General features: G+C 46.0%; 1 protein-coding gene across 6 annotated transcripts in view; it reads left to right on the forward strand.

Annotated features, from left to right (window-relative positions):
* The window catches only part of Ptk2 (protein tyrosine kinase 2), a 228,658-nt gene that overhangs the window by 116,218 nt on the left and 86,367 nt on the right, over window positions 1–26,073 (forward strand). For all 6 annotated transcript variants that reach the window (XM_071602094.1, XM_071602095.1, XM_071602090.1 and 3 more), the window contains 5 exons: window positions 5,537–5,591; window positions 16,319–16,459; window positions 17,169–17,246; window positions 19,476–19,583; window positions 21,031–21,148. In XM_071602094.1, the coding sequence (XP_071458195.1) occupies window positions 5,537–5,591; window positions 16,319–16,459; window positions 17,169–17,246; window positions 19,476–19,583; window positions 21,031–21,148 (500 nt within the window). The remainder of the gene's footprint in view (window positions 1–5,536; window positions 5,592–16,318; window positions 16,460–17,168; window positions 17,247–19,475; window positions 19,584–21,030; window positions 21,149–26,073) is intronic.

Here is a 26,073-nt window from a genome sequence, read left to right on the forward strand (position 1 = left end):
TGTCTCTATTCCCTCGTAGAATGTGAACTGCATCAATGTAGGGGGTCTACCCATTTTCCCCACACTTGACAGAGCATCTAACATTTATCAGGCATTTCATAAGAAATTTTTAGGATGAATAAATATGTGATTTGAAATTAGCTGAGGAAAGTTCTGGGGTGTAGCTCAGTGGTAGCTTGCCTGCCTGGCACATGAAGGGACTGGGGGTGGCTCAGTAGTAGAATGCCTGCGTAGCCCAAGTTTCATCCCCATCATGGCAAAAAATAAATAATATTAACCAAGATTGATTATATTTGTGATTTGTTTTCATTTCTTTTTTTTTTTTCTGTTGTCTTTCTTGTCAATGGTAATTCAGTGCTTGCTTTATGTCTATAATCATATGGAAAGAAGGGGATGCTGACACAGTTGGCAGGAGTTGCAAGTGGCTTCCCTGATATTGCTCATTTGTCTCTCATTAAAACAAGTCCTAGACAGTGTTTCTCAGCCACCAGGCCCCAGATTGCTTTTCCCTTGCCATTTCACAGTCTAATGCCTCCTCGTGGCCTGGGGAGGCTACTGGAAGCTACCCATCACGTGGGTATTCCACCCCATGAGTGGGCAGAGATGGACCTTCTCTTTCTCTCCTGTTTCAGGATACAAATGTGTACATAGTGCTTTCCCTTGGAGAGACCTTGATCTCACCTGGCCACATGAGGAGCTGGGGAGTGCAGCATTGTGCATGGCCAACAGAGTTCTTTTCATTAGCCAGGATGGAAGGGAGAATGTCATGAAGAGAGAGGTGGGACTCCGTACTGCAGGTAGAGAATGTTAACACCTCACCAGCTTGTAAGAGGGGTAATGTATGATTTTGAAGTTAAAGGACTTCTGTACTATTTTTAGATTAAAGAGTCTCAATTCTGAGAGATATGGAGAAAAGATAAGATAGGGATATATGAGAATATGCAATAAAGTTGTATTTTGAAGTTAGTTTTGGTCATTTTTTTGCCATGGCTTTAAATATTTGAGGAGTTATGTCCACATTGTATTAAGGTCACCAAACAAGGCCAGGGTCTTCTCAGAGATGATGCTGAAAGAGAAGACAGATTTATCCTTGACATTGAGATTGACTCTCTCGGCCAGGTATTGGGCCCCAGGTTCCTTTTCCCTTGCCATTTCATAGTGACACACCTGTAATCCCAACCACCAGAGCAGCATCAGCAAGTTTTAAGGCAGCCTAGTCAACTTAGTGAGACCCTGTCTCAAAATAAAAATGGCCAAGGATGTAAGTTCAGTGGTAGAGCACTGCTGGGTTCAGTCCCCAGATCCCACCACTTCACATGCTTACTTCCTGTGAATATGGATATAATGCCCATTCCAGGTGAGTCCTCTGGCACGCTGCGTGTCTGTGGACATGAACACATGTGCAAGGCAAAGGGTGGGCTGCAGGTGACTCGGTAGTTCCTGTGCCCTGGCGAGTGTTTAGTCTGCTCACTGGGAGCTCTGAGGGCAGGGTGTAGAGCCCTCTATGCTGTCTTCTTGCATGGTCCATTTTGAACAGCCAGGGGAAGGTGATGGGGCTTGTATAAGGCCCTCCTCAGGGATACAACTGTGTGCTGGTTGCCAGAACCACTGAGTGGTATGGAAAGTGCAGAGCTCAAAGGGAAAGAGAAGCAGACCCTGTCAGTCAGTGGGAGTCTGTCTCTCTTGCAGGGCAGGGTTAAAATAAACAATCAGGAGAGCTCTAGGGCTGGATGTAACTCAGTGGTAGAGCACTTGCCTAGCCTGCATGAGGCCTTGGTTTCCATCCCCAGTACTGCAGAAAATAAAAATAAAAAGATGAAAGATTCTGGTTTAAAATTGATCCTGAAAATAATTGTAGGTCCCAGATGCCCTGAATTGCTGGAGCTATGTGGCTGGTTCTGAGCGCTTGTTCTCTTATGGTATCTGTGAGGCTTTGCTGCGGGTGGTGGTTCACACCTGCCTCTCTCCTGGAGAGGGGAAAACTCTACAGTGGCTTCTCCCTTCCAGAGCCTGATGGCACTGCACGCTGAACACGTGCATTGAGCCACATGAACACTGCCTTCCTATGGCTTGGGTCCAGATTGTTGGAGTCACAGAGAGCAGACCACAGGAACCCTTCACCCCTGCAGCAGGAAGGCAGGGAAAGGAGCTTAGACACCCCCCTGCTACATGGCTCCTTGCTGGTCCCTTCTGGCCTGCTGCAGGTTCTCCCCTCCCTTGCCCTGCCACAAGTTCTGTGTATCATCTTTCTGAGTCTGGGGACCCATGTGGTTGTCCCCATGGTAGCTCTGCCCCATTCCCAGTGTCCATACACCTCTCCATTCCTGCCCGTACCTTCAGGCCTCCAGCACCAGGTCCACGGGAGGCAGTTTGCCTGGAACCCTAGAGTCATCCCCTGAACCCAGCCCTGCCAGTCCTATGGAACGTTGATGGAAAAGCCCTGTGTGTGCCCCATCTAGTTTGGTATCCACTTGCCACACAGGGGTATTGACCACTTGAGAAACAGTGAGTGTGGCCAGGAACGGAATTTTAAATTGATTTTAATAAATGGAGGTATAAATGGGTGCACATAGCTAGTTGCTACACTGTGTTGGACAGCACAGTTCTCACTTCATGTTAATAGCTTGTCATTTGTGTGTGGCTTCACAGGTCCCTCTGGACTGATGTGGGACCCTAGTAACTGATGCTCAGGGACTGGGCTTGTAGCTCATTGGTAGAGCGCCCGCCTCACATGTGTGAGACACTGGGTTCGATCCTCAGCACCCCGTAAAAATAAAGATATTGTGTCCAACTACAAAAAAAAAAAAAAGTTTTTCAAATGTGGAAAAAAAAACAACTGATGCTCAGGTTTAGGAGTTGGTGTTTGACAACGTTCTGAAAGCTTCCTCTGAACTAGTTTCTTATCAAATTAGTTTAAACGCATTTAGGAGATACTCTTCAGTAGTTGATAATTCAGTAAAGATTCATAGAGGCCAGTAGTTTTGTTGATGAGTGTAAGTCGCATTTTATCTCAGTCACAGGTAGGACGGTTGTGTAGAGTTTGGCCTCAAAGAAGTTGTATGTCACATGGGTGAAACCAGTGCAGAGGTCTATGCCTGCTGAACCATGGCTACCCAGCTTGGAGAGGACAGCCTGCGTGACCTGGCCTGGCCTCCCAAGAGAGGTTTAAATTTAGTCTCTATAGCAGGCCTCCAGAAGCATGAGCGGCCCTGGCACTTCTCCAGTTGCCTGCAAAGAGCCCTGCAGCAGGCTGCTCCCTGTGGTGGATTGCCTAGGCTTTCCATGTCTGTGTGTCCTTTGGCCTTGTTTTATTTTATCACCTGCCAGACATCTGAAAGAGTTCTGATGTACTGGTATAACTCCATTATTATTCAAAAGTAGTAGGGAAAAAACTGCATACATGCCACTTGTTGGCCTTGAGCTTTTCTTTTTAATGTAGGCCTCCTCCCTTTGAAGTAGGAGTAACATAGGAACAAGCCATTTCCAAGAAATATGCTGTCTTACTTTTCTTCAAACATGCAACCCTCTTGGTCTATCTTTAATTTTCCCATTTGTAACACAACCCAGCATAAGATTTTTTTTCCCTCTTACTTGGCTCTGTGAAAATTAGATGTGCAACCGTTGGGGTTAACAGGCATTGACAGCCTCACTGCCTGCAAGAGCACCTTTCCGCTCTGGCCCTTCCCTCCACCAGAGATGGCCATGGCCAGTATCCTTGTGGATTCCCACTAGGAAGGCTCATCCCCTGCCCAGCCTCTTGTGGCCAGAACTACCTCCCTGCTGTGCGTAGGGAGGGACACCAGCACTCACTCTGTCATTGCTCTGCAGCTGTGCACATGCTCTGCCCACCCCACTGTATTGCTGTCTCTGGGGCACCATCAGAGCCCCCATCCTTCTGCCCTGCCACTTGCACCTCCACTGGGTTTCACAGGTCACATCTCCCTCTGCGCTAAACAGGCATGGGCAGCAAAAGCTTTCCCGGCCCGGAGAGCTGATAGGATGTTTAAGGAGATAAGGAAGCACATTCTTATCTAACGTTTGGCACCACTGCATGCAATCTGTTGTGACTACAGAGTTATACCCAGAGCCTCCCACAGCAAAGCCAGGTCCACATCCAGGATGCTCCGATTTGGAAATACATGTTTTTATTATAGAATAGCTCCCTGTGAGGAAGATAGAGAAGAAGGTGCTAGGAGTGCCTGTCCCTCTTCCTGCACAGTCTGATCGTCTTTCCTTGCCAGCAGTGATTAGCACAGGGTCCTTGGAATGCAAAGGCCCTGTGAAGACACTGTGGTTTTAGGAGGGTACCACTTGGGTGGGCATGTTTCTCTTTGCATCCAGTACCAGATAGGTAGTAGCAGTTCCAAAAAGGTAAGAAAGAAGTTACAAACAGAAGGGTTTCAGAGAAACTGAAAACCAGGAATAGTTAAGTGAATTGGCTGGTAGGTAAAACCAGGAAATGGCTTGTCACGGAGCTAAGGAGATGTGTAGGGTGTGGAGCATGATGATAAACACAAGCAGACCCATATCTGAGGCCAGCGCTGGCTTTAGCACGGAGTCTACTGGTCGGGTGCTGCCTTGCCTTGTGCTGGAGGTATTTGGCCACAGGTGAACCCTGTGTGCTGACTCGGCTGTACTGCCTGTGTGTGTTCACAGATCCACTGACGTGGGTCTGCAATGGGGGTCCCCGGTTTTGATCCTTCATGTTCAGTGCATTGTGTCCATGCACCTGTGCTTCACCTTCCACTGGTCCTTCTGTATTCCCCACTTAGACTCCCAAGTGTGAAGGCCTTGGTTTCTCTCAGTAGCACTCAGGTGCCATCTAGTGGCCGTGACTGCTGGGAAACAGCTCCCACAGAGGCAGAAGAGTGAGACTGGGCCATTCTTCCCAACTGTTTTCCTTGCTGTCAATAATGATGACGAATTTAGGGATATAGCTTGACTTACAGAAAATTGCTGAGATTTCCACACTTTCAGCTTTTTGACTAGGACAAATCACTTCTGTTTGTTTGTTTTTCCTTTCGTGAAACTGAATGATAAATAATGATAAGGTGAATGATTTCTTTAATCAAAAATGTTTATTTTAAAAAACAGCTAAACTTTTAAAATAAATCCAGGGGATTTTTTAAAATTTCACAAGTTATGTCCTACTTTCTTTAAAAATACAGTATTACCCACTTGGAATTGATGTTTACAAGGATAAACTCGCAATGTCTGAAAAAGACCAGTTTGGGCTTTTTTTTTTTTTTGTACTCACAATTTATAAGGAAGCAATATTTTATAAGGCTTTTCAACAGTAAGGGTGAAAAAAATAAAGATTTCTACTTAAAGCAGTTGTGTTCCCGTTTTCTGCACATAGCTAGAAAATGATCCCCCATGCGTGCACTGGTAACTTGGAACTTGTCTCACCTGGTTCCTTCCTGCATAAGATGTGGAAGGATAAATGATGTAAAGTGCTCTTATGTTTTGCAAGTTTGTCATTATATTAATTGCTTTGGTGGTGTTATTTGTTAATATGCTTCTTTTTATATTTCAGAAAAGATGTTGGTTTAAAGCGATTTTTTCCTAAGAGTTTACTGGATTCTGTCAAGGTAATTAGAGTCTACTTTATCATAATCAAATAATGAAATCGTGCCAATACCTTTTCCCCAGTGATCAATTGCTTTTGGGAAAATGAAATGGTGTAGTTTTCTCCCTTATGTGTGAAAGCTATCATGTAAAAATCTGGCAGTTAATTCTAGTTCTGTCAATGGCAAGGAGATTTTTATAGGTCGGCCTTCTCCCACAAAACCATGGTTTCACCACTTCATCATATGTGATACTCAGCTGAGTATAAAACTAGAAAGCTAGATGCAATGTCCCTGTTATCTGGGTTTTCAACATCTTGGGTACTTGAGCATACAGAAGGAGAGGAACCCTGTGTGAAAGAATCATGGTGAGGAGATGAAGAGGCATATGTGCGTGTCAGTGTGCATCTGTACGTGCCACAGGGCTGGGTTGGGACTGTGCAGGGCTGAGTTGGGACTGTGCAGGGCTGCTTCCTGCTAGATCCACAGCACAGGTCCACACATCCTGGTGCATTGGGAGCACACAGATTTGGACATCGAGACAAATTCCAGCTCAGATGAGCTTGCCGTTTGCTAGCTTCATGCTATGGGACCTAGTATCTTATTTCCATAATGAGGGAAATACAGTGTTGATGTGACCATATATGCATCCCTTAGTACATGTCACATAGCAATTCATAAACAGTGGCTGTTACTGCTCTTATTCTTTACTAAAATGTCTTGTTCTGCATTCCCTGGCATGCATCCTGAGAGAATGTAGCGTAAGAGTTCAGAAAACTGTAAGGGTTCAGGAAACGGCTCCCAAGGCCAGCCGCCCTGGTAAGAACACTGCTTCTATGGGACTTGCCTGGGACTTTGGTCCATTACTTTCTGTATTTCATTTCCACATCTGTAATGCGAGGGAAGCCAGTTTTTAGTACATAGTGCACAGGGCTCCGTGTGAAGGTTCAGTGGGTTGTGTGTGTGAAGTCTGGGAATTAGGAGCCCTGGCTGAGCGCAGCCAGTATGTCCAGCCAAGAGGAGCAGCAGTACCTTGTGCCCATCGCAATGCCTGCTGGGCTGCTCCCTGTTGCACATCTCAAAGACCCACTGGTCCTGGTGGCTGTCAGGGGATGAGGGTGCCAACATAACTAATCGAGTGCACTCTGTGAGGAAAGCTTGCCCGGACCTCTGTCCCAGCACTCAGAGCCATTGGGGCCAGGTCTGAGGACCAGAGTCTGGAGTCACAGCTCTCCCTTCCTCATACAGCTTCTGGGGAGCCTGTGGGGGGACAGTGCAGAGGTGTCAGGTCTGTGGTGTGCAGCAGTCTCCAAGTCCAGCATGCATGTGTGCAGGAGTGGCGGGGGTGGAGCCCAATCCCCAGGCCCTTTCTCCAATCCTTTCACGCACTTTTCACGTGCTCATTACCACTCCTCATCTACCGCAAACACTAGAACAAGCCCGAGGACACAGCTTTCACAGCCCACACGGGTAGTGTGACAAAAGTGGACGGAGACTGTCCCAACCCTCGAGCCAGAGTGCATATTTGGCAGTGGGGACAAAGCTTTAGTGAAGTGGAGAGGTTTGTGGCGATTTCCAGGGCACCCAAGGAACAAGAGGATGAGGGAGTAGTGCCTCCTGGGGTGGGCTGGCGTGGGGGCTGGCCACCTGCTGGACCTGGGAGGATGAGGCCTTTGCTGACTGGAATGTCTGGGGTGAGGCCTGGGGAGCCTGGGGGAGAGCCCAAGTGGGAGAGGGGCCCCTGGGCTGCCACTGCTGGGGTGCAATGAATTTCGAGGATCATGCTGGAGACGTTGACAGGGGAAGACCAGGGTGTCGGGGACTTCACCTTGCCATCAGGTGGAAGAGCGTGCTGCCCACTGTTCACCACGTTGGAGTATCAACCAGGGCTCGCCAGTGGGGGCCCTTGCTGGCCTCAGAATTATCGCAGGTCTCCTCAGACCTGTAAGTTCAGAAACTGATGTCACAGGAAGCACGCCTTCTGTCACTTGGAATTATTCTAGATTTAGAAGCCATCCTTGTGTCTGGAGCTGTAGCTCAGTGCTAGGGCACTTGCTTAGTCTGCAAGAGGCCTGAGCTGTGGCTACAGGTCATAGTGCACAGGTGAGCACAGCAGGAGGGAGGCAGGTGCCATGGGGGTCAAGGGAGCCCTGGCTCTGCCCCCTGCCTGACTCAACCAACTCAGTTCTAGGGCTCTCTCCCAATATCCCTCACCAAAGTAGAGGGGGAATATCACTCCTTGTAATTATAGGACCTTGCTCTGTATTTTAATTGTTCATTTCACTCTCAACGTGTGAACCCACTGCTATTTCCTTGTTTGCATTTGTCTGCCTGCCTGCACTGTGCTGTAAGATCCATGAGACCAAGAGAGTATCTCTGCATCCTCCATGCTCCGTGTGGGGCTTGGTTAGTACCTGGCACATAGCAATAGTTTGCAAATTCTACTTAAATGGAAGAAGGAAAATCTTAACAGCAGTGTGAAAAATGAAAAGTAGAGAAGATGCTGGAGCAAGGTTAAGATGTGGAATAGCCCTGAAGTGCAGATTAAGAAAGGTGGTGGAATTGAGAGCTAGGAAAGTCTGCTTCTCTGGGTTTTCCTGCTGTTCTGTTGCCACACCACAAAAGAGAGCCACCCACTACAGACCTGCACCTGGCAGTGCAGAGCAGAGCTCAACCTGCTTGGGGGTCAGGCTAAGCAGAGCCAGTCTGCCTTGCTGTGGACCTTCACTCATCGGGCACTGGAAGACTGAGCACTTGCTGCAGATTTTGCAGGGCGGGAGAGACATGATCACCTTTTTATTTTAGAATGTAACTCCAACAGCAGCCTAGGAAATAGGTGGAAAGTCTGTTAACCAGAGGCAGGAAAGCATAGGAGTGATGAAGATGAATGAGGCTTGCTGTGACTAAGTCCTAGGGAGGGATGGCCGAGGACTTGAGGAAACCTGCGGGAAACACAGAGCACTTGTGCTTTTTCAGAAAGTCGATTGCTGCTGGTCTTGATGCAGGCAGAGTTGATTTTTAGCTACTCTCGGCTACAGAATCATCAGATTCATGGAGCCGCTCACAAATGAGGTTCTTAGCACTGGCTTCTGATACGCCCTTTTAAATAAAAAGAATCAACTTTGCAAGTCAGATAGTGTTGATTGGACTTCTTAAATAGTTTAATTGGAATTCATATCCTCAGACCAAGATTTCTTCAACTTCTACATAAATTGTTGCAGTGTTGGTTTATTTGCCATCAAACTTTCGTGGATTATGGTACGAAGATAAAGTTGTTCCTGTGTCGTGTATAACAATTACAGTACAAATCAGTGGTGTTCAGACAGTCCTTTCTTCAAAATGCTGTTGAAACTTCATCTTACAAGATATTGACACCTGCCTTGTTTCTTCTAGAATAGTTCTGTAGAGTGGTTGGGCCAGTTTCCAATTGTTTTTCCTTAAACAAACTATGTCAATACATTTGTTTTTCCAAAAATCAATTTGTTTTACCTGCCCTTTCCCCTTACATTTGGATTTCTAGAGGTTTGTTTGCAGTTAACATTCACATGGAACTGTTGAAGGATTACCTTACTGTACTTGGTGGACCATGAATTAACTAGGATGGACGTGCAAAACAGAAATTAGAAAGATGCTTTAAATTTAGTATTGCCAGAAACACATTTTTAAAATCACTGTACCAGCAATATGAGTAAATCAAACCCATGTCCAGGGACATTGCAAACTCTGATCATCAGGGTCATGAGCAGTGAGGAGACCAAGAGGCTGCCCCAGCTGGAGCGGCTGAGGATAAGATGTGTGAATGCATGTGAAGTCTGGATGTGAGGGATGGCAATGGCCCTGGTGAGTGCTGTGCCAGGTGGGTGAGGGTGTCTTGTTTGTCAGGGCATACACCCACGGAGCACACTGCTGCCTCTGCGGCTTTGCTGTGGGCCTGAAATTGCTGCTGTAGGTAGCAAGTCATAATTCAGTAGAAATCTAATTTCAGAATTAGCAATGTTAAGAGATCAGTAATAACAGGTTTGTTGGGTTCCCAAGTTATAAGATAACATGGTTTTTTATAGTACTATTAGGACCATTTAATTTTACTCTTAAAGAAAGTAGCCTTGGGCTGGGGTTGTAGCTCAGTGGTAGAGCACTTGCCTACCATGCGTGAGGCACTGGGTTCGAGCCCACATACCCCATAAAAAAATAAATAAACAAATAAGGGTATTGTGTCCATCTCCAACTAAATTTTTTTTTTTTTAAAGAAAGTGCCTTTACCTTCATTCTTATGATGAGCAGGAACACATGGATTCCTACAGTCCTGGCAGGGAGTTCCTGGCATGGAGAGTGTGTGGGGCCCCGCCTGGCTTGAAGCTTGCTGTGGATCTAGGCCCTATAAACAGGAGGGAATGTGCTTAGCATGCACTGCTGATTGTCCGTCCTGAACTCTGTAGGTGACTTATTCTTTTTTAGCCCCACATTATACTCTTTTCATGTGAGAGACCTAGGAACCCATTATTGCTAGAAATAGCTGAAAACCATTTGGTTGATGAATAAGAAATTATTTGCTGTTTTAACATGGCTGAGTAGTTCTAATTTCTGATAGTTCAACCTACTAATTTTCTGCTTTGTTTTGAAGAAGCATCACATTCTTAGTCATTCTCTCTCCACATGTGAGTTGGTTTAAAACTGAAGCATGTGTGCAGCCGAGTGCCTTGCTTCCTAGTTCTGGGCAGACACACCGCAGCACTGAACCCTGAAATGCGCTGCAGGACTGCCTTGCACCCGCGAGTTCTGGAAGTACGCGGGTTAGCATCAAGAGATCCTGGGAAGCTGGGCTTTATGAAATTCTCTCCTCTCTGAGAAATTAGGAAAGTACTAGTGTTTTCTAAGGTATCCCCCTTATGAAGACTGACCTTGGAACTTCTTTCAGTTGGCAAAGACTTTCTAGTTCTAGTTAAGTGCTGGAACTGTCAGATGGCCAAGATCTGGTTTAGATCTCATCTATACCATAGCATTCTGCCCCTAATCCCTAAGTGAGTCTGAAGCTTAAGGGGAGATTCTACTGCCTCAACTTCTGCCCCTGCTACTTTACAGCATTGAGTGAGTGATCAGATGTAAGTGTATGGTATAATTTCCAATAGTTGATAAACAAGCAGATGGTTGGAAATTAGACATCTTTAGTCAGCCTTTTCATCACTATGACCAAAGACCTGACAAGAATAATTTCAGAGGAGGTAAAGTTTAGGTGAGGTTCATGGTTTCAGAGGTCTGGGTCCATTGACTGCTAGCTCTGTTGCTCTGGGCTGGAGGTGAGGCAGAACATTATGGATAGCAGCTCAGGACATGAGAATTGGCTCCACTTATCAAGAACAAATTATTAAGTTCAAAGGCATGCCCCCAGTGACCTTTCTACTCCTTAAGTACCTACCTAAAGTTACCACCCATATCAGTACATTAATGCACTGATACCTTTTGTAATGCAGTCATTTCAGTTCTGAACTTTGTCGCATTGTCTTCCACAGGAGCCTTTCGGGAGATCTCATTCCTAAACCATGGCATTCTGCCTCTCATCCCTAGAAACTCATGCCCACCTCACAAGGCAAAATACCAAGAGTCTCATAGTCTCAAAAATCAGAGTCCAAAGTCTGTCTGGTCTGAGATTCAAGGCAAACTCTCAGCATGAGCCCCTGTAAAAATCAAAAGTAAGATATGCAAACCAATGTATACTGGCACAGAATACACATTTTTTTTTTTTTCCCACAGAGGAGAAATAGGGGCATAGAAAGAAGGGACGAAGCCAGGCATAGAGGTACACACCTGTAATCCCAGTGGCTTGGGAGACTGAGGCATGAGGTTTATTATAAGTTCACAGCCAACCTCAGCAACTTAGGCCCTAAATAGCTCAGTGAGACTCGGTTGATGAATAAGAAATTATTTGCTGTTTTAACATGGCTGAGTAGTTGTAATTTCTGATAAAATAAAATGAAGGTGGGAGTCTCACTCAGTGTTTCAGCACCCCTGGATTCACTCTACAGTACCAAAAAAAAAAAAAAAATAGGGATGGGATGAGAACAAAGCAAGAATGAAATCCAGCTGGGCAAACAACTTTTGTAGCTCCAACAGTCAGCATCTGGGGCATGCCACAGGGCACGGTGCTCTTCTCTCTAGTAGGATTGTGTAGCTTCACCCATGTGGCCTTGCTAGTTGCAGCCCACATGGCCTCTCTCTTGTCTTGTTTCTATTTATTTCCTGCAGCTTTCCTCAGCAGATGTCCCATGATACTGGCATTTTTGAATCTCAGGGGGGTCTGTCCACTGCAGCTTTGGCTTCCTCATATTTTTATGCATTGCCTAGTCCCCCAGGCCTTCCTTTGAAATCTTGGTGAAAGTCTCATGACCCCCTAACTCCAGCAACTGCCTTCCTGCAGAACCAGCACCATGTGGTTGACACCAAGGTCTGCTGCTATCTGGAATAGCAGCCCAGCCTCCAGGACCCTGGCTGCAGCAGCCTCCGAGTGTCTATAAGTGCCTGAGCACGGCAAAACTCTTCCCAGGACTTCCTGTACAAGCAGTGCGCCCCTTGGTCTCTTCTCAAGATTTTTTACTTTTATTCCCTTGAGCCTCAGATGATCTGGCCAATTCCTGAGACCTGTCAAACCATCATTCCCATTGTCCCTGGGTGAAGTATTTAGTATCTCTTCAGTGGCTGTAATGTGCTTAGCAACCACACCTTCTTTAGCCACTGTTTTACTTCCACTTTTGTGGCCAAATTGAAAGTTTTTCGAAACTTCATGCTCAGCTCCCTTCTTATGATTACAACAAACTTGGCTAAAAGCCACCAGCAACATTCACACTACTTGCAAATGCTGTGCTGCTTTGAAATTTCCTCCCCCAGAATAATTAGTACATCACCTTTAAATTCAGCCTCACAGGAAGTCTCAGGACATGGGCAAAGTGCAGACAACTTCTTTAGATTCTAATAGAGTCCTCTCAAGTCCAGGCTTTACTGTCTTATTAGCAGTCTGGTCATCTGAACTGCCACCAGGATTGCCTGTTAAGCTCTGATCACAACATTCCAAAGCTTTCCCAGCCTGCATCTTTAAGCATCTCAAAATTCCTCCTAGAAACTCCAGAATGATTCAAAAGCTCTTGAAACACTTGGTCAGGTTAGTCACAGCAACACCTCCATTGACCCCTTAATTTCTGTTTTCATCAGCTTTTTCATCACTGTGGCCAAAAGACCTGACAAGAACAATTTTGGAGGAGGAAAGTTTATTTGGGGATGATGGCTGACTCCATTGCTCTGAGCCTGAGGTGAGGCAGAACCTCATGGCAGAAGGGTGTGGTGGAGGAAAGCAGCTTAGGAAAGGCAACCAGGAAGCAGAGCTCCACTTACTAGGGACAAAGTATACACCCCAAAGGCGTGCCTCAGGTACCCACCTCCTCCAGCCATTCCCCACTTGCCTACAGCCACCACACAGGTAATCCCTATAAGGGGATTAATGCACTGATTAGTTTCAGGGTTTCATAACCAATCATTTCACCTCTGAACTTTCTTTCATTGTCTCACATGTGAGCTTTGGGGGACACCTCACATCCAAACCATATCAAGGTTTAAAGCAGAGAACTGAGTTGTTTACATAGTTTTAATTTCTGCCCATCTGTGCATATCTGGGTTAGAGCTGGGAACAATTGTCAGCTTCCCACTGATGTGAACAGTAGAGCCATTGCACTGTGGTCCCTGTGCCTGTTTGACCTCCACTCCACAGCTGCTGCCCATTCTAATCTGTGGTATCCCCCACGCCAGGAAAGATGGTCTGGCCCCCAGGGCCTTTGCAGGACTTGTTTTCTGCTTGCTAATGTAGATTTTCTTCTCATCCGAACATCGTCAGTGGGCTCTGGGACAGTGTTGAAGTGAGGAGGTCTGCACTGTCTACCTGCTCTCATGCAGGACGGGCAGTGTTATTGAGCTATGTGAGAGAACCAGGCCCCCAGAATCCAGGTCATGGTGCAGAGTCGCATGCTTACCAGGCTGATGCATCTAGCTGAGTTCAGCTGTGGGCAGCCATCGTAGAGGCTTCTTGCCCACAAAGATCTTACCAGAGTGCTGTAGAAATCAAATTCAGAGTGAGGGGAGGCTGCAGAACCTGGTGGTTATTTCTTCACAATGTAGGTTGGAGAGCATCTTAGAGTAGGCATTGCCTGTGCTGCTGACAAGCTGGTGAGGAGAGCTCCTGCAGCCTGGACTTGCAGCCATCTCTTCTGACCTTGCCTCCTGACCTAACCTTCTGAGTCTCCATTTGCTAATCTGTGAACAGTAGTAGCTGTCTTGCAGGGGTCATTGTGAAGACGTGGACTCACATCCATGGCAGGCTGATGTGTGGCTTTTCTGGCGCCAATCTCATGGTATTAGCCATTGTCTTCCAAGCACTGTGCACACAAAACTCTTAGTGTCCTATGTGGCCTTGACAACAGGTTGAAGGCTTTCTCCAGCTACACTAGATTTCTGGAAACAAAGTGTCTGCCCTGGTTCTTCAGTGTATTCCAAATGCCAAGCACCCAAAAGAATTCCCTTAGTGCCTTTTTTCTGGAGTGGAAGGAACCTGCTCTTAGAGTCTGTATACATTCTGCAGCTTCTAGGGTACTATGTGTTGCTCTGTAATGAGAAAACTGCCTTTGGCCCACTGCAGGCCAGAGAAGAATCACCCACAGGGTGCAGTCTTCTAGGGGACAGTCACACCCACACAGCCAGCCACAGATAGTGTACTTCTCTCTCCCTCTGTATGCAGGAGCAGATCCAGCGCTTAAACACAAGTCACTTGCCTTCGGTGACCCTCTAGCACCCTCACTCTGCTTAAAGACACTTGTCCTCCCGTCGTGCCCCTCCCCTGTCTCAGCCTCCCACTCTGGTTTTTCATCTCACCAGCTGCAGCCCCTCATTGTGTGTAACCCTCTCTGAACAAACTACTGTCTTCCCAACTGACTATCTGTTGTTGTCCCAGATTAATAATCCCATGACTCCCATGGGACCACCCAGACCCTCCAGATAGGCTGTCACCTGCATAAGTAGCCACACCCTCCTACTTCACCTGTACCAGCCTCAGCAACTGCAGCTCGCCATTACCCAAGGCCACTGAGATTAGCGAGTCACCTAGTCCATCTCCACCTACTCCTGCCTTCCAGTCTCCCAGCTTTTTTTCCTTCTGTACTGAAGGTGACCTGCTAGACAGCTCTGCCTGGATTTCTTATATTCTCCTACTGTTCTCCCTACCCTTCACCTGCCAGTCTGCTCCTCCCACAGTTTAGCCGAGGCAGGTCAATGCCAGCTCTTATCTACCAGCATCTGACTGTTGCTCACCCCTTTTCTGCTTCCACACTTGTGCAGTCACTTCCCACCTGGATTATTTTGTTAGCCTCCTACCCAGTCTCTCCTGTTCCTTTCCTGCTGTTTACATCACAGCAGCCCAAGTTTCCCTGTTAAAGCTAGGTGAATAAGGTCATCCTCTGCTCAAAGCTCTTGAGTAGGCATCACAGCAGGGTGATAGCTGGTTTCATACCATGGCCACCTCAGCCTGCAGCTCTCACCCTCTCAGACCTTACCACATGGCCTCTGCAGCTGCCTCTCACACCATGGGCTGAGGTTTCCCCCTGGGAAGCACTAGCTGTGCTAGCCAGATGTTCATGTGTAGGAACTGAAATCACAAATGAGCAAAAGAGGACCAGAGGCCACTGATCATCCCCTCCAAGGTAAAAACCATGATTGTTTGCCCTTTCATGTGCCCATGACTGCATGTTTGGCAAGCCCGAGTCCATGGGAGGCTCCCCTGCGCTCTTTTCTGGGAATGTGTTCTGTTCATGCAGACAGCTTTGTCATCTCTGTTGCATAACAATATGGTGTGGATTTTAATATCATTAAATTAATTACACAAAGCAGTTTCTGTTCCATATAGAATGTCAGTAGGGTAGGTGGATACGTCATGAAGTATGTAGCCAGTCCACGTGTCCCTGTAAACGGCCCTGCCCTAGTCTCCTTGTTGCTGAATCTTTGCATCTGTCTTCAGTCATTTATAAAGAATAATGTCCTGGCCGAGTGCAGTGGCACACGCCTGTAATCCCACCGGCTTGGGAGGCGAAGGCAGGAGGATTGTGAGTTCAAAGCCAACCTCAGCAACAGCGAGGCACTAAGCAACTGAGTAAAACCCTGTCTCTAAGTGAAATACAAAATAGGGCTGGGGATGTGGCTCAGTGGTCAAGTGCCCCTGAGTTCAATCCCTGGTACCAAAATAGGAAAAAAAAAAAAAAGAATAATGTCCTGGAGAGCTCGTTTGGAGGTTCTAGCAGGGGGACACAGCTACTTGTATACCCTTGACCCAAGACTGTCCTCTATCGGGGAAGGTCGTCCTTTTTGGCCAAACACACAGCATCAGGAGGGACACACATGCAACCGCGAAGGAGGAAGGAACACTGGCCTAGCTGAATCAACCCCGTCAATCAATGGGACGACAGATGTCGCGGCCAGATCGCCTTCACGTCCGAATTTTACCTTTTGGATCAAAGATTAGGATTTTTAAGTTGATGATTTGTGATACCCTTCAAAAAGCCATATTGATTTTCCTTGGTAACAGTGGAACAGGTGGTACCTGAATGTACTCAACCTTGCCATGCATTAAGTAGTATTAAGTAGTGGGCAGGGAAGAAATCTTACTATTGCTGTAGTCTTTACTCATTGCTGACTCTAAAACACTCTCTTGTAATTTTATTTTGCAGGCCAAAACTTTAAGAAAACTGATCCAACAAACATTTAGACAGTTTGCCAACCTTAATAGAGAAGAAAGTATTCTGAAATTCTTTGAGATCCTCTCTCCAGTGTACAGATTTGATAAAGAATGCTTCAAGTGTGCCCTGGGGGTAAGTATGGGACCATGGAGCAATAGGCCAGTTTGATTTCTTCTGCTATTTCTTTCCTTTTTTGGTGGAGGGAGTTACCACGGATTGAACTGAGGGACTTGACCACTGAGCTACATCCCCAGCCCTATCTATTTATATTTAGAGACAGGTTCTCACTGAGTTGCTTAGTGCCTTGCTTTGACTTGTGATTTTCCCGCCTCAGCCTCCCAAGCCGCTGGGATTGCAGGCATGCACAACCTTGCCCAGCTTCTTCTGCTTTTTCTTATCTTTGTGTATTTAAATTTCAGATTCAAAGAATTAATTTGTGACTTTTTTTTTTTTTTAATGAGAATACTATTTTGTCACTTCATAGTGGGGAAAATGAAAAAAATAATCAATGTGAGAATGAAGTTGTCCGACTGTGTTCATAATTAGGTGTTTTTATTCCAACCTGCAATTTGTTCTCCAAGGCCTTGTTTGCCTATTCAGATCATGTTGTCAAAGAAAATACTGGTTGTGGCCTGCTGGAAGGGCCACACTGTGTCCCTCTCTAGGTTCAGGACAGGAGCAGTGAAGTTATATTTTCTCTAATTTTTTTTTTTTTTTTTTTTAGATAGGTTAATTGCAAACCAAGCCAGCCAGCCCCCTCCTTTAATATATCCATGACTCTTGATCTAAAATCTTTCTTTTTCTTCCCATTCCTCTGTCCTCACCTATTTGACTTCAAAAGTCAAGCTGGATTATTTCAGTGGAACTGGCAATCGGCCCCGAAGAAGGGATCAGTTACCTAACAGACAAGGGCTGCAATGTAAGTCTGCTCCTGTGACGCCTCTCAAACAAGACTGTAGGCAGAAAGGAGTCAAGGTAATGAGATGGGGTGCTGCTCTGCAAAGGCAGCACCTTACATCAGGCCTTGCCATTGAGTGGTACCTCTTGCTCAAAGGGGCGAAGACAAGAGAAATCCGAGACCCCTGTTGAGTTTCTTCAGAATTCTTTAGTTTTGGAAGGAAATGAATCATACAAGTTTTACGTATGTTAGAATTTGATAGGGGTGTTCCAGTTTATCTGGAGAGGTGTTGAGTGTTGATGTTTGTGTGTTTTGCTGGGGATTTAACCTGGGTCCTAATGGTTCAATAGTGCACTTGTCTGGATATGTGAAATACTTTGGACAGCACTATTGTCAGGTGCACCTGCTTAGAATCTGAGAGAGGACGGACCACCAGAAGTAATCCATAGCAGCGTGGTGGGAGAGTGGTAGGGAAGAACCCTGGGGGAGAGAATGTCAGAGTGAGAAGGAGAAACAGCAGACTGAAAAAAAGTAAGGAAAAGTATTCCAGTATGTCATTTCCATACCCTGAATTTCTTACTGTACTTGTGAATTTAAAAAGAAAAAAAAAAATTTGAGATAGCACTCAAAACTCATGGGCCACACCAGGTTACTAATGTTTGTATCTCCACCTATCAGAGGAGTCTTAGATCTCCTTTTATATGTGCACGTGCATTGGTTATGAATAGAGACTGACACAGACACACTGTAGACACTCCTGACCCTGGCAACAGTGACCTCTCTTAGTAAAATTTCAAATACAGTGCAGTGTACCATTCCTGGGACACACATGAGGTGTGTTCCTGGGCAGCTCAGTGCCGTGAATACAGCCTCCCACTCTAGGATCTGGGAAAGCCATGTTTGTTGACCTTTGGCAGCCCTGGTTATCATTTACATGCCTTAGGTTCTGGTCCACTAGAAGCCACTCACCCCCTGGAATGGTTTTACCCCAGCGAGTCTGGAGCAGATTTCAGCTGAGGAGATTATGGTGGGGAATTAGATCAGAGAGGCAGGGAGGGGGTCATGTCACACAGAGTGTCTGATCACAGAAGTCATCCTATATGTCACAGGAGTTATGGCACTTGGGTTGTAGCTTTTAAATTAGGGAAATATGATCTCATTTACATTTTTACTCATTTTTTATTTTTTGAGGTGCTGGTGACTGAATCTAGGGACTTGCCCATGCTGGGCCCAGTGGATGAGCTGCATCCCCAGCCCTTTTTATTTTTTACTTTGAGACAGAGACTTAATTGCTGAGGCTGGCCTTGAACTTGTGATCCTCCTGCCTCTGCCTCCTGAGTAGCTGGGATCACAGTTGCACACCACTGTATAAGGCTCTGACTTTTACATTTTTGAAGTTTCTTCCTGATTTCCAGGTTGGGGCAGGCATGGGTGAGGGAGCCAGTAAGGAAACCATAGCACAGTGTGAGATGGTGGGCTGGAGAGTGGGGGCCTAGAGGGACGAAATGTATATACTATACATGTTGCATCCCTGAAAACAGATCAGGAAGATGCTTTTCGAGGGAGGGCACTCAGTTTGAGCCCCTTACTGAAGAGCAGCTTCTGCTCAAGCCCTTGGTACCCTCCATGATACCTTGGGTATGCTAAGGAACTGGCCATAGCTAGGCCAGTCATTTAGGAATCACCATGCACAACGACCATAGTCAAAAAGTGCTAGGAGTTCAGGAGACACTGTGTATGTCTTGTCTTTCCAAAAAGAAAACCTGGACCATAGTCACTTCTTAATGTCCTGGAGTCCAGTCAGGGCAGGATGGGGTTTTGGGATACCACTGTCTCCTGGAGCCCTTTGCTTGCCTGCAATCTCCCTGCCCCAGCACACCGCAGAACTTCTAGTGCCTCAGAGCCTCATTCCAGCCAGTTTGCAGGTGCCCATCTGGGCTGGCCAGCGGGTCAAAGCAGGGGCTGCTCCTGCTTCCTCCTCTTCTGTGGGAGATGTGCTCTCCCCTCACCGGCTCATTCGTGTGGATATCCTCAGGACAGTAAAAAGGACAGACATGTCCCGAATATGAAGTGCAGGAGACAGCTCTTTGACTGCCCGCTGCTGTGCAGGCTCTGTGGAGGGTCAGCGCTCCCCAGCCTCCAGACTGGGGAGAGGCTTCAGAGGAAGGAGCTAGCAGTTGGGGCCACAGAATTTGACAGAATATCCAACAGAACTGGTGAAGAGAGTGTTTTGTGCTTTCCTTTTCAAAGCCCACACATCTGGCTGACTTCAACCAAGTGCAGACCATTCAGTATTCCAACAGTGAAGACAAAGACAGAAAAGGAATGCTACAGCTCAAAATCGCAGGTGCCCCCGAGGTAAGGGACCCTGGCACGCACTGGGAGGGAGAGCAAAGCATCCTACCGGTTTAGAAATGATGTGTTTTAGGATAAGGGTGAAATTTTCATGGATCATCAGAGTCACAACTTTCTCATTTTTATAAGGGTTGCTTTTCAATTAATAATTATCCCCAAGGGACAGGAGACCAATTTTAAGTTAATCAAGAACAGTGTTTTGAAGATGATTTAAAGATATCACAAAGCATCAAGGAAATCAAGTTCTTGGAATTATGTCTTTGTGTCTACTCTGTGAACCTGTGTTGTATGTGATATGCTGTGGGTACTGACAGGATAATAGCAGCACTGGCTCATGCTGATGAGGCTTGTGATGGTGTCACAACCAAGCAAAGTAGGTACCTTTATTTTGGTGAACACCATAGATGAAGAAGCTGAGGCACAGCCTGGCCACAGTCTTAGTTTTGACAGGGATGTGTTCATACTGCAGCAGGTAAACCCATGCCCCTTACTCTAAATCACCATGTTGCAGTGTATTAAAAGCAAGCAGTGTCACCAGAAATAGTCTTCGGATGAGCACCAGGTAGCATGACCCTCTGAAAAATGTGCTGAGTGCTCTCATGTGGACGGTCGAGTGAACACCTGGGCCTCCCCTGCTCACTTCATTGCTCTTCCACTCTAAGGTGTTTTGAGTTCATGCCATGTAGTTTATTGATTATCAGGATTAACAAATACTCCCATAGAATACTGAAAACTTGTTGCAAACTGCAGTTTCCTGAAGCCTGAACTCCAGCATCATTTTCGAGCCTTTCCTTCTTGTCCCCTAGTAACATTCAGGGTGATGGCTTGAGGGGGGCACATCACATGGTAGGAGACGTGAGTGCTCACCAAATTAGGATGTTCTTGGATTTGAAAATGAAATGCAGCTTTTATTGTGACCTAGAGAACACTTAAAGATGGGTCTTAGGAAATTCATCAAATAGAACATTTGAAAAGAGTAAGTTTTATATGTTCGGGCAGAGCACTGTATGTATGCTAAAAACAGTGGTGTTTTAATGTTAGAAAAATTGTGGTGGACAGTAATAAAAATTGACAACACCATATTAGTTTCACTTCTAAAACAAGTTTTACTTCAGCTCACCGATTATCTAAATTCTTCCCCAATCAGAATGTGCTAGGGGAGCCAGACACTCTGAAGAAAAATATTTTCCCACCTTTTTTCTCCATTTTCTGAGCTTCAGTTGAAGTGATTGTCCTCTTTTCCCCTGGGGTGGTCTTGTGTCTCACATCCAAGGAATGGTGTCTTTAACTAGCAGCCTACCTGTCGCAGTCCAGTCTGGGACAGCCTTATTTCACACACTCTCCCCCACCCCCGCCGGGCCCATGTTGTGGAGGTCTGATGTCAGTGCAGCTGTCTTTCTGGTTGCTGGAAGAACAATAGTGTCTCTTTCTTGGTTTTTCTCCTATTCAGCCTCTGACAGTGACAGCCCCATCCCTGAGCATCGCTGAGAACATGGCGGACCTAATAGACGGGTACTGCCGGCTGGTGAGCGGAGCCACGCAGTCCTTCATCATCAGACCTCAGAGAGGTGAGGCTCTGCTTCTGTCCTGGCCCCTCTTTCCTCCTGAGCAGTTGGAGGGGCTCCCTTGGCAGTTTTCTCCTGGTTCTGTCATGCTGTAACGGGAAAGCCAGACGGATGCATAAGGTGCCATGATCTGATGCTTGCTTCTCTGGGTAGGTGATCTGGTGCTGGGCCCAAGTGCAGTGTAAACACAGCTTGGCTTGCACTGTTTGCACAACCCACTTAGAGTGTTTTCTAAGTTATTATGAGTACTTTTTAAGTAAAGTTTCGAGATTTTTTTATTCTATTTTTAAAAAGCATCCCTTTTAACTCATTAAATAAAGTTTCTTTCTTGCTTTTTCTAAAGTACTTCAAAAGCTTAGAATAGTTGAACAAAATAAATTCTAAATCATGATGTGAAATCAAATATTAGATAGAATAAACAACTAGAAAGGAGTCTGTCCTCTCGGAAGCGCCACAGGGATTTTGCAAACAAAGCATACTCCAGAGAATCTGGAGTTCTGAAATAATCAAATGAAAATATTCCCAGCAGGACACTAGCGTTGCATCAATTGGGGAGGCCTGGGCCTTGGAGTTGCGTCAGCTTGTGGGTCATGTTGCGAGTCCGCAGCACTGCCATCTGTCAGTGCCTGGCTCCAGGAAGCCCAGCGGCCAACCTGCCTGCATGGTGCGGGAGGTCGGTGACTTCCTGCTAGAAGAGCAGGCTTGCACAGAAGCTCAGTCACATTCTCCAGTCCTGTTGGGTCTTGATGTACTGAATTAGCCTTGACTTTGAGACCACTCCTGTAAAAGAGGGAAGGTGACACCTTGTAGGGTTGTTAGGTGGGTCCCAATGGTAACATAAAGTGGCTTGCAGCAGGGTAGATGGGCACTCTGCAGAGTTTGCCCTGATGGCCGACACCCCTTCCAGCAGTCACTCAGTGACCAGGATGGCTAGAAAGAATCCCAAGGCCTATGTGGTGTGTCCAACAAGCTGGATCGAGTTAAATAGTGACCAGAGTGGAGGGACACACAAGCAAAACAAATGACAAAGACTGGCTTCTGGGATGGAACCCAGAGAGCCCCACCTGCCCTGGAGGAGAACATCTGGCCAGAGTACCCTAGGCATAGTGGGCCTTTCAAATTGGAGTCACTTTAGACGATAGGGGACACGGTTGTGCTCTGGAGCAAGAGCTGAGACCACAGGTACACTACACTGACTGAGCTCCATCTGCATGAGGCCTGGATATGGTGCACCTAGCAGAGGCTCTTCCCATGAAGAGCACACCAGGGGAACCTGTCTATGTGTTCTTCTAAAACGTGTATGTTTGTTGAAGTTTTCTTTATCTAAAATGTAGTAATGAAGTTGCTTTCAGAAATATTGGAAGCGCCCTTCAGTTAAAACCTTTGCAGCCACAGTGTTTGATTTTTCACTTTGTGCTTTAAATAGGAGTACATACCTTGAAAATATGTAAAGGTCTTGGGCGAATACTTCAGAAAGTGCTTTGGAGCAAATGTTAAAATGTGGTATATCATATATCTCCTTTTTTAATAAATAATTTTCTAATTTCATCTTAACTTACCAAAATGTCTTTTATCACTGTTTTATGAGTATATTTAATACATGGCAACAACATTCAAACAGTAGGCACTGATCCACTCCACATTTAAGGCATCAGCATCTTCTCATGCCTGTTGCACAGTTAGCTAACGTCTTGGTCCTGAAGGGAGGAGGCTCTGTTGGGGAACATGAGATGAGGTGCTTTAAGAATTTCATTCACAGGGAAGAACACAAAGGAAAGTGCTCTGCATGGAGAGCTGGGTGTTGGCTGCTGCCGGTCCTTTAGGATAGATTATTAAGTTTCTTTTAGGATAGATTTTTCAGCTTGATAGTTTCTCATCTTATTCTGAATCCCAGCATATTTATCTATTACACGACTGTAATTTTTGTGGTGCCAAAGACCAAACTCAGGGTGTTGGCCTGCTAGGCAGACAAGCGACCGCTGAGCTATAGTCCAACCTTATACATAACAATTTAATCATAAGCCCCGGAGGCAAAACCATATTTATTGCCTACTTGATATAATATTGAGGTCAAGGATGGTAGTCAAAAATATATGTGGGAAAGCCACGTGTGCATTTTTAAAATTTTTTTTCTAGTTGTAGATGGACATGATTTCTTTCTTTCTTTCTTTCTCTCTCTCTCTTTCTCTCTTTCTCTCCCTCCCTCCCTCCCTTTCTCTCTCTCTCTCCCTCCCTCCCTCCCTCCCTTTCTCTCTCTCTCCCTCCCTCCCAGTGCCTCAACCATGCTAGGCAAGCGCTCAACCATTGAGCTACAAACCAGCCCCACATGTGCATTTTTTAATTGAGATTTGTTCCCCTAGAACGTTGGAAAGGGTGGGCAGGTGCGAGGGTAAGATGGGAGGGTCTGATGGAGGTGCACTGTGGGGGCAGAAGCTCTGGCATGTGGTGTCTTTCACAGAGCCAGGAGAGAGGATCTTGAGTGTCTCCCCATGAAGGATGATGAATGTGTTGGGGTGGCTTGGGTCTGCCCTGATCTGACCGTGATCCCGTGCATACATGTACTGAGGCATCCTGTAGTACTTATGACATACAGGTTTTTATCAGTTAAAATACATTCTAAGTTTTAAAATAAAATAAAAATTCAAATAACATTGTGTTTTTCAAATCTGTTACAATGTTTTTCTGGCAATACACATTCAACAAAAATGACATTCTGGTCTGTCTTTAGATTACAAACTGCTTAAGAGTGGCAGAGTGTACAGATGCAGGTGCATAACAGAGCATAGCAGTGAGAACTGGCCAGTAAGCTCTGCGTGTGATCTCTGGGCATGTTCATGTGTACTTTGTGCATTGATCTACCACATTATTTTGGATTTATAGTGCTCTTAAAAGTGATGTTTATTGGCAGAAAACATAATAAAAGCCACAGGCTGGACAAAGATGTCCTGACCAGGCTCCACAAGCATCAATATGTGGCCTTTCCCTGACTGCATCAGCTGACCTATCCTGAGCCTGTAGAGGAACGTTCAGAATCAGTTCTTCCCCTTGGAAGAAAGAATTGTGAAGTTTAAACTTGCTCTCTGAGGTTTCCTGCAAAAACTGCAGCCAGCGCTGCTCTTTGCCAGAGAGGGTGTGAACTACTGCATGCAATTAAAACCCAGAAGGTGGAAGAGAAGTGATAGGTGTCACTACATAATTAAAATACTCCTTTTCATAAAAGACGAACACTCTAAAGCTATGACACGGAAAGGGAAAATGTTTGTGAGACATACAGTAAAGAATTAAAACTCTTTATTTTTCACATGTTTTTCCAGCTTATTAAATAAAAAGCAGCCCAACATAAAAAGAATGTATGTGCAGATGTCCCGTAAACATGGACCCAAACAGGGACATGTGTCATTTTGCATTTATTAGGTTGTTTTTAAAAACAGAAGCTATTACCCGGCGCGGTGGCAAATGACTTTAATCTCAGCTGCTCAGGAGACTGAGACATGGAGGATCGAGAGTTCAAAGCCAGCCTCAGCAACATCGAGGCGCTAAGCAACTCAGTGAGACCTTGTGTCTAAATGAAATACAAACTGGGGATGTAGCTCAGGGGTTGAGTGCCCCTGAGTTTAATCCCTGGCACCCCCTCAAAAAAAAAAAAATAACCAGCAGCATCAGCCACTGTGCCAAGATTTGGAAGCATGCTGCCATGTACTTGGTGCCATTGGTGCAGCATTGCCAGCAGGCTCTAGGTGGGCTTGCTGCTGGTTCCACAGCAGCATCGCCTCAGGGATAATCACTGTTACACTGTCCCTGACAGTAGAAGCTAGAAGCAGAGTGGGGATCAGTAAACAAACAACAGCACCCACATGTAGGTGTATGCCTATATGTCCACACCAGGGTATGTTTTAAGTGCCTGTGGCATAAGGAATGCATGAGAGCCTAAGTGGCCTGCTGCTCCTGGGGACCCAGACTTCAGCTTTCCCACGTTCTTCACTGGGTAAGCTTCACCTTTTTAGATTTCTTACAGCAAATCTTTATTAAATGCATGAAGAGCAGTAGATAATATCTTTTATTCAGAAATTGAACTGTAAAGTCCTTCAACTCAAACAAAATGTAAGGTGATGCAAAGATTCTTAAAAGAGTGTATTCAGAGTAGTAAGACCCATCCTGATAGATAGATGCAAGGAGCTGTGTTGGATCATGTACCAGTCCAGTGGGTCTAAAGGAGTGCTGATCCCTAATTCCCAGACAGAGTGCTCAGTGGGTATGCAGGTCGTCTCCTGATGCTCTGGTGGGATGTCTGTTGCCTTCTTCTCACTTCTTCAAATTTGCTGTCAGCACTCTCCCGTCGTTGTTCACCTTGTCACAGCGAGCTTCTGCCCATGCCCAGCTACTTTGGAATCTCTATTATTCACAAGTGGAATGATTGATTTGCTCTCAGAGGAAGTAGAAATTTCATAGAGCTCAAAAAATTTAAAAGCTGAATCTAAACATCACACCCCTGTGTCATTGGAAAGGCCATCTTACTAAGTGATGGTGTTGGGTGTGGTGCAGTGGTCGTGCCTGGGGGTAGTGAGCTCACCATGGGCTTCCCCACTCTGATCTTCGGTCTTTGGGGGCATGCTGACTGGCTATCCAGCTCAGCAGGCGGTGCTGCTGGCTCTGAGCTGTACGGTTCCGCCGTGGGTCCTGTTCTTGCCCTGTTACCCAGCTCTTGCAGTGCCCCTAAAAGAGACAGTCAGTCGGGAGGGCCCAGGTTGACTTATGTCCTCCTTCCTTGAGCAGTGGCCTGAGAGCCACCTCAGTGCCAGGTGCTGTGCAGGTATCAGGGCACTGCTTTCCAGACACAAGTCAGGAATGTAGCAGCAGACTAAACACAGGTCCTGCATGCCTGAGACATTCACAGAGACATGAATAGCATGAATAAACTGTTAAGAGAA

This window comes from Marmota flaviventris, chromosome 15 (genome assembly GCF_047511675.1).
Source record: "Marmota flaviventris isolate mMarFla1 chromosome 15, mMarFla1.hap1, whole genome shotgun sequence".
In the NCBI taxonomy this organism is placed as follows: domain Eukaryota; kingdom Metazoa; phylum Chordata; class Mammalia; order Rodentia; family Sciuridae; genus Marmota; species Marmota flaviventris.